This window comes from Cyprinus carpio, chromosome B9 (assembly GCF_018340385.1).
Source record: "Cyprinus carpio isolate SPL01 chromosome B9, ASM1834038v1, whole genome shotgun sequence".
NCBI lineage: Eukaryota > Metazoa > Chordata > Actinopteri > Cypriniformes > Cyprinidae > Cyprinus > Cyprinus carpio.
In genome coordinates this window covers 14,134,827-14,143,433 of record NC_056605.1, presented here as the reverse complement: position 1 = coordinate 14,143,433, position 8,607 = coordinate 14,134,827, and the positions used below count along the sequence as shown (strand labels likewise).

General features: G+C 36.4%; 1 protein-coding gene across 1 annotated transcript; it reads right to left on the bottom strand.

Annotated features, from left to right (window-relative positions):
• Nucleotides 1-411: 411 nt before the first annotated feature.
• Nucleotides 412-8,378, bottom strand: senp7 (SUMO specific peptidase 7). The gene is made up of 18 exons (XM_042731072.1): nt 8,128-8,378; nt 7,478-8,018; nt 6,836-7,124; nt 6,469-6,590; nt 6,157-6,231; nt 5,595-5,628; nt 5,134-5,331; nt 4,751-4,998; nt 4,310-4,446; nt 3,728-3,844; nt 2,645-2,764; nt 2,424-2,516; nt 2,014-2,177; nt 1,839-1,879; nt 1,658-1,701; nt 1,213-1,281; nt 830-980; nt 412-733 (listed from the first exon to the last, which is right to left on the bottom strand). The coding sequence occupies exons 1-18, from the start codon at nt 8,142-8,144 to the stop codon at nt 554-556; spliced, it is 2,640 nt and encodes an 879-aa protein (XP_042587006.1). The 5' UTR covers nt 8,145-8,378; the 3' UTR covers nt 412-553.
• Nucleotides 8,379-8,607: the final 229 nt, after the last annotated feature.

The following is an 8,607-nucleotide window of genomic DNA, read 5'->3' as shown; positions in this document are numbered from 1 at the left end:
CATCATTGTACACAGACTGGAATGCCGGGATTACTGGAAGAAGGTGGGTGGTCTGCAAATCATTCTAATCTCTGTCTGATTAGTGTTAAACCGATACCATGCCTGCACGCACCTGGCATTTTGATGCTCTACTTGACCACTACTAATGAATTAGCCAATCAGAACAAGGACTCATGCCACACCCGACTGCTTATCCAATCATGTGTCCAGGCATGTTTCTCTTACATTCATTCATCACAACCGAAGCCACAGTACAAATGTCCATTTTAACAGGGTCTTCTTATTTTTGGCTTGAAAGATCAATCATTTTTGGCCATATGACCCCTTTCAAGAAAGTTTGAGCTACTTACCTCGATTGAAACACAGACATACAGAGAAATTTGAGATTAAAAAGAGCAAAACGATTTATCATCATTTTTATCGACATTTATTTCCTTCTAAAGTTTTTCCAACAGTGTATACAAAAGCATAAAATTAATATAAAAGGTTCAAAAACAGCTAAAATATAAATATATTTAGCGTAAAATAATCATGTGAACCTAAAAGCTTAACATCACTGAATGACATTTCCATGATCTGTCCTATCTTCTAAAGAGTCATGTCCCAGAGAGCCTTGCTGAAATCTGTACAGGTATAGGATGAGGTCTCGAATCTCCTCCCGTTTACCTCGCACCTGTTGTCGTGGAAACCAGCGCTCCAATCTCAATGGCAATTCAAAGTCTACCACAGGGTCTTAAAGATATACAAATAGCATTGCTATCAAAATAGACTCTTACACAGATTTGAAATTGAATTGAAAATTTGGAATAAAGAATGAGTGTAATTGTACCTTTAAAAAACTTTCTGCATATTGTAGCAGATAAAGGCCGCAGTCACTGCTGTTGTCCTGTAGGGGCACTGCACAGTGGGAACCTACCATGTGGTCAGCACTAAAGTCACGATAACCCCCTCTTTTTGTCTCCCACTCCACCTGAAGGTATCTAAAAAAAACATCAAAACAAACCACGTCATGAAAAGAAATTTCATTATACACATCATATATATATATTAGTCATAAATAAAGACTGAAACTACAGGCAAAAATATCCTGTTGCACTAGTACTATTTACATAATACCAGTAAACAAATAATAATAATAAAGATAGCAAAAACAACAGCACTTAACATAAATGTGAGATTAAGTGAGACTGTATTAAGTTCGCAAAAACTCACTCGCGCAAGAGTTTAAAGATACGTTCGTGAACCGACAACTTCAGGGAATCCATGATGAGAATGCATGGTCTGAAAAAAATAAAGTAAAAATAATTCTCAAAACTCATGGTTACATTTTTTAGTCGTTTGTCATGCGATACATAAGCAGTGAAATCCATTTCCTGAAAGCCTCCGTAACTGCACAATAAAATATATATATATATATGGATAAAAAGCAACATAATTATAGAAAATAAAAAAAATAATTTTTACTTTTTATAATAAAAATAACAACAGAAAATCTCTCAAATCCATTATATAGTACTATTACAATATTATTGTAATGTATGCCGCACCAAAGTTTTTTTTATTAGAAAACCTTAACTATTATCTTTTCTCGCACTAAATTCTCTACATTATGACAAAAAACAAATCAGTTCACATCAGTTCACACACACACACATACCTTTTACACACAATAGGTCTCTTGCAGGTACTTTCCGTACAGTTCTACAGAAGGAAAAGGTTCTGCTATAACTGTGCAATCAAAAAAAATCCGTCTCCAAAATTAACAAAAAAAACAAATCAAATTTTCAAATAAAGATTTCTGACTAGCAAGACCTGTTATTAAAGTTAATTCGACTTACGGGAAGATGACGAGTCGTGGTTGACTTTATACAACTGTCATCTAGATTAAGAACAAAAGTTTGTCTACAATCATCAAATGATACTTTAAAGTAGTAAGCATACATAAATGAATAGTAAAGCATTAGAATTACAATTTTTCAAAACTGACCTTTTTGACTGACTGACTGATCTTACCTTTGTCCTCATCACTGTTGGATCTATTCTCTCCATGGATCTCACCCTCAGGCTCACCCAAACCTTCACCTCCATCACCCTGCACAGGGTCTCTGCCGTCCCTCTTCACATACTGTGGCACTTCTAACCCAGGAAAACAGATCACCACGAGGTACCAGTGAGCTCTGAAACAAACAGCAGACATGATATAAGACACTTATAAACATGATATGATACACACTGGTATATTCAAGGCACATGAATGCTCAAACATTTTATAATGTCCATAGAGTGCACAAATTAGTGAATGAAATTACAAGAAAAAAATTGAAACATGTAATTAAAAAGCAAACACAGCTCTAAAGACACTGGCCCTCAAAGGTAAGTATGGCTTAAGTGTCCAAACACTTATTTACATAGCTGATACCCACTCTTGATTGACAGGCACAAACAGGAAGTCTTTGTCAAAGATGTCTACATGACGCGTCCATGTCCTCACACGCTGATGCCTTCTGACCTGAGCTCTGATGGACAACCAAAGATGCAAAAACAAAAACCATTTGTAACAATAAGCATTATCAGAGGAAAGTGTATATCAGTATCTCAAAAGGTGTATATATGAATATATGTGTGCCGTCTAACAAATACTCACGGTGTGCTTGTACTGTCTTCGTTAGCGTTGTCTCTGCGTGTGAGCTGTTTATAGAAAAAACTGCTGAAAACATGAGATCTGTCTACAGATGCTTGCGGAGCCCTTTCCACCAGAAGATACCTACAAAACATGCATACAAAATACATATATACATATGCAATATTCAAAGAGGACTGTTTGAGACTCTTGGTAGCAAAGTAACTTTGGTATTACAGTGATTTCAGGTTTATGCACCTAAAAACATACACTGCAGTTCAAAAGTTTGGGGTCTACTAGGGCTGCACGATTAATCGCATGCATTTGTCATGCGTGTCTCATCAGTAAAGCCGGTTCCGTGATTAGCGGTAAATGTCTGTCACCTGTTTTCAAAACGGAGCGGCAGTTAATACACAGAGCCGTAGTTCACTGACAAGCTACGCGATATCGTGTTCATAATCGAATGCGATTAATCTCAATTATGAACCGAATATTGCGTAGCTTGTCAGTGAACTACGGCTCTGTGTATTAACTGCCGCTCCCGTTTGAAAACAGGTGACAGACATTTACCGCTAATCACGGAACCAGCTTTACTGATGAGACACGCATGACAAATGCATTGCGATTAATCGTGCAGCCCCATACACTGCAGTTCAAAAGTTTGGGGTCTGTAAGAATTTGCAATTTTATTTTAAATGCTTCTTATGCACACTTAGGCTGCAATTAGTCTAAAACAGTATTATTGTTATAATATAATCAATAGTTTTCTAATTGAATGTATTTTAAAATGATCTATTCCTGTGATGGCAAAGCTGAATTCTCAGCAGCCATGAATCAAGTCTGAATTGTCACATAATCCTTCAGAAATCATTCTAATATGTAGGCCTAATCATTGTAAGAATTATTGACCCCAAAGATTTGAATGGTAATGTGTTGTTAAAAACAGCCAATGGTTAGTTGTTTCTCACATCAGAGCTTCCTATAGGCAGTTCTTGATCAGAACAAGGTGCAAACTGGATCAAACTTCATGCTGCTAGTCAAAACTCGCAGTTCTTCATCCCACTCCTTCCCAAATAACGGTCTAAAAGCAGTCCTTAGTTGTCTTACTTGAGGTAGAAGTCGATTATGACATCATTAAGAAACTCGCCACTGTCTAAACACTCCAGGTCCTCTGTCGTCACGGTGATGGCTCCTTTCGTGGGTGGAGGAGGGAACTGAATCAATCTAAACAGAGTTGAATGAAAGTAAATTAGGACTGATTAAAATTGGTCAAAATTGACAGTGACATTTATAATGTTCCAAACTATTTCTATTTAAAATAAACATTGTTTATTAAACTTCCAGTTCATCAAAAAATCTGAAAAAATGCATCATGGTTTCTGCAAGAATATTAAGCAGAACAGCTTTTTACAGTATGATGATAATAAGGAATGTTTCCTGAGCACCAAATCACCATATTATAGTGATTTCTGAAGGAACATGCAACATTAAAGACTGGAGTAATGATGCTGAAAATTTGCCTTTGACATTACATAATAAATTATATATTTAAATATATTCAAATAGAAAAGTTTTTTTTTAATTGTAACAATATTTTCTAATATTATTGTTTTCACTGTATTATTGATCAAACAAATGCAGCTTTGGTGAGCAAGAGATTTCCGTCAAAAACATTAAAACCGTTTTTACCTGCGTGCCGGAGAACAGTGTTGGTACGGTGTCCATTCTGCCCCAAGTGCAGGTGCCAAGGTAACACTGTATGAGCCCTGAGCTCTACTGTGGCAAAGCGTGTAAACTGGCTTCAAATGAACATCAGAATCCTGAGACTGGAACACACATTCAATCCATAAATTTGCCAAAACAAGTTGTTCTTTTTCTCCTATAATCGCTAATTCTCTACCTATTCCACCCAGATCAAAGTAAGCACCACACTGACATACAGAGGGGCTAAAAAGTGAAAATGATTCTGTATTTTGTATTTAATAATTTGATATAATAACAAATAATATTATCAGCCTAATAATTTGTAACTAAATTACTAACATTAAAAGTTAACCACAGGAAAGAAATTAACTTGCAAACACGGAGAAAAAAAAGCAAAGAGACATAGATGCAATATTTTATCTGAACCTTCACAGCAGATATAGCTGCATGTGCAGCAGTGCTGGTTTGAGGATCAGTTTCAGGCGTCAAAAGCTGGAGAAGGTGTGTTTCCTGGGATCTCTCAAGCACTTTCAGGCTGTCTGACTGTGTGAGGGGAGAGGGGAGTTCAGAGCTGCTCTGATTCTGAACCATGTCCATTAAAGAGGCCAAGAGCGCACTCTCAACACCAGTTACAGGTTCAGCCAAACACAGCAACACACACGTACTGCCTTCAGCTGTAAACACATAAAACATTAGGAGAGAGAATGTAGAATACTGTCATTGCTTTCAAAAATAAAAGCAATATTAACAAATATATAACAATATATTACAGTATTATCAGTAATCAAGAAAGCAGACAGGTAGCTGACCTGGACATGTGTCTGGCAGGATGACGGACAGCTCATTGCGTAATCTGCATGCCTGGTCATCAGACAGCCAAAAGAGGACCAGAGAAGGGGGCGGGACCTCGCTGTCCTTAGCCAGGCCACACGCACCCAATACAGGCTCATCCCATACACTGTATTTACACACATTAGGTGTCGATATAGAAATGTCCACTGAAGAACCTGAACAAACAATAAGGAAAAGAGCTTTAAAAATGTATAATCATATATACAGTATTACATTTAGATATTACCGATATCTAATTATAATCTAAAATGTAATGTTAAAACAATATAAAACACAAATTATACTATAAAATGTCTGGAATAATATGTTATAAATTTATTTTACAGTTAAATAATAATCTACAAAAAAAAAAGCAAATGCTTAATGTTCACTTCACCAGAATATTTTTAATAATAATGTTTGCCTAAAACATGTTTACCTCTTAATGAAAAGGTGATCTTGTCTGTAGTGACCTGAAAAATGGTATATTAAAAATCAGTGACACAAACATTAAATAGAGAGACTGATACACTTCTTCTTGTACTTTTATGTAAACCTTAGCTTGAATCATGACTTGAATAATTCAGACATATGTGGACCTGGACCACAAAACCAGACAGAAGGGTCCATTTTTATAAAATTGAGATGTATACATAATCTGAAAAATGAATAAATAAGCTTTCCGTTGATGTATGGTTTGTTATGATAGGACAATACTTAGCTGAAATATTACTATTTAAAATTTTTGGAATCTGAGGGTGCAAAAAAATCAAAATATTGAGAAAATCGCCTTTAAAGCTAACCAAAAAAATTCCAAAAAAATAAAAATTACTAATCTTTAATTAATATCCTAATGGTTTTTGGCATAAAAGGAAAATCGATAATTTTGACCCATACAATGTATTGTTGGTTATTGCTACAAATATACCCCAGACTGGTTTTGTGGTCCAGGGTCACATATTTGATCACTCCAACCCACCACATCAACATAGTACTCTCACCTTCATACTCTCACAATTGGCACTAACTCCACCCATGTGAAGGGAAGACAGCTGTAGCTCTACCACAACTGAACTCTGACAATGAAAACATACATACACACATCAGCAACAGTGTCTGGCTGGAACAGCCCCTATTAAGCTATATGTTTTTTACATCAAGATATGCTATTATGAGACACCATAAAATCAGCTATATATTATTTAGTAATTATTTAGTAAATAAAATGAATTCTTTTTTTCCAGTAGGTGGATCACCATACCCACCTGTGTGTGAATTACACTCAAGTGTTTTTTCTGCTTGTAAACTCTTACCGATTTATCTTCTATATTCATGTCTTTTGCACCCTCCAGTGGCTGGATGTTTAGGGAAGAGGCTTCCACCTCTTTACTTTCCTCTCCTTCCTGTTCCTCTTCCTCTTCACTGGACAGAACAACTAAGCAAGGCAACAATGGAATTATTGTCTTCGAATAACAATCATACAAAGTTAGAAAAAATGCCTTGGTACATCTGTGTAGCATGTCAAAAACAAATAATGTTTGATATTTATTAGTGAAATAATATTTACCAATTACAAACACTTCCGTTCAAAAGTTTTTTTTTAAATGTTTTTAAAATGAAGTCTCTTAAGCTCACTAGGGCTGTATTTATTTAATCAAAAAATACTGAATAATCACTTACTAAGTTCAGATGGGGTGAGCTTAGAGGACTCTGTGTTGTAGCTCCGCCCCTCTATGGTCCCAGAGGTGTGGTCTGAGTTGGGAGCATGTTCACCTGAAAGGCTGTCCATACGAATTTTTTTAGCCTGGATTTCCCTATCAAACCCGACAGAGAGGCGTAACACACTTCCTCTTGTACCATCCACTTCCTGCACCACCTCTCCATTCCTGAGCAAGTGATTTTCTGCATCTTCTGAAGCATATTTCGGCCATTCTTGTGTTTCTCTCCTTTCTTTCTTATTAGGTAAATGCTATAGAATGTAGAAATGTAGATTCAAAAATGATGATCTACAATAAAAACTAATAATATTTGAATCCTAAACAGATGTACCAAAGAGATGTTCCACATCATAATTTATATGATTTAATAATGCATTATTTATTTTTAAAATGTATTTTACTCCTGTGATGGTAAAGCTGAATTCTCAGCATCATTACTCCACTCTACAGTGTCACATGAGCCTTCAGAAATCATTCTAATATGCTGATTGGTGCTCAGTTATCAATGTGGAAAACAGTTGTGCTGCTTAATATTTTTGTGGAAACCATCTGTGATACACTTTTTCAGGATTCTTTGATTTCTGCCAAGGTGTACAGATCTTACCTCGCTACCTGATGTTTCTTCTCTCAGACTACCCCGGCTTGCTAACGATAAAGAGGGTCTGTGTAAAGATTCACATTCAGAGGAAGATGCTTCCTCATGCTGCAGAGATCCTTCAAGAAGTAATACTTCCTCCTCTTCAAAAGTAGATGGTTTGGTCTGTTTAGGCAGCTGTGGTGAGTCACGTTCTCTGGGTGAACAGGAGTTACCTGATACTTCAGATGACTCTAATAGTTTCAGTGATGAGTTCTGTTGTTTGGATTTCGGAGTTTTGATTTCTTTGTGTAGACATGATTCATTTTCAGAGGATGACTCAGTCTGATTATGGGATGGTGAAGTGGCTTTTGGTCCAGTAGAGTCCGTTTCTCCTCTTTTTGTTAGACTGGTTCTCCTCTTGTCTTTGAGTGAAGATGTTGAGGTGTGATCACTCTGCCTTTTGTTCTCTGATTGGTTTGTCTTTAGGCAAATCTGCCCGCCACATCTCAGCAATCTCTGCCCGATCTCTGTCTGAAGGACATCTTCTAAAACCACCTTGACCTGGCGCCTATAGGAAATAAGTACATACACAGAGCATTCACACATTAAATATAAACACATAAAAATCAACTAAACTAATGCAAAGAATAACAAACAATGTAGCTCCTTAAACATACTTTACTTGCGGATCCATAACTACTAGGCAGACGGTTTTAACACATTTGGTACATTCTGCACAGCTGTTTATTGACTTATCTGGTTAACTAATGGCACAGCAACCATTTGAAATACTAGCAGTGTGGGCATGGAATGAGACGGGTCAACATGCACAGATGGTGCATGAATGATAAGCAAAAGGGTTTAGTTGGGCAGTGTAGATGTGTGCTGTATCATGCAAAACAGGATTTCCCTCTGCTATTTTGAAATAAAAGTCTGCTGTAAACTATATAAATATATGTTCTAATGCTTAGAAGGCAAAACACTCTCCCCAGTTCACCCAGATTGTTTAATGAAAAAAAAATCAGACAATTACAAGCATAACACATCAAAACCTAATCAGTATTCAGCAACTTACTTTAGCCAGCAAGCCTCTTTGCTAAAACTGACTTGACTTAAACTGTAAGTGGAGATTAGGGAAAATAATACAAAAACTGACT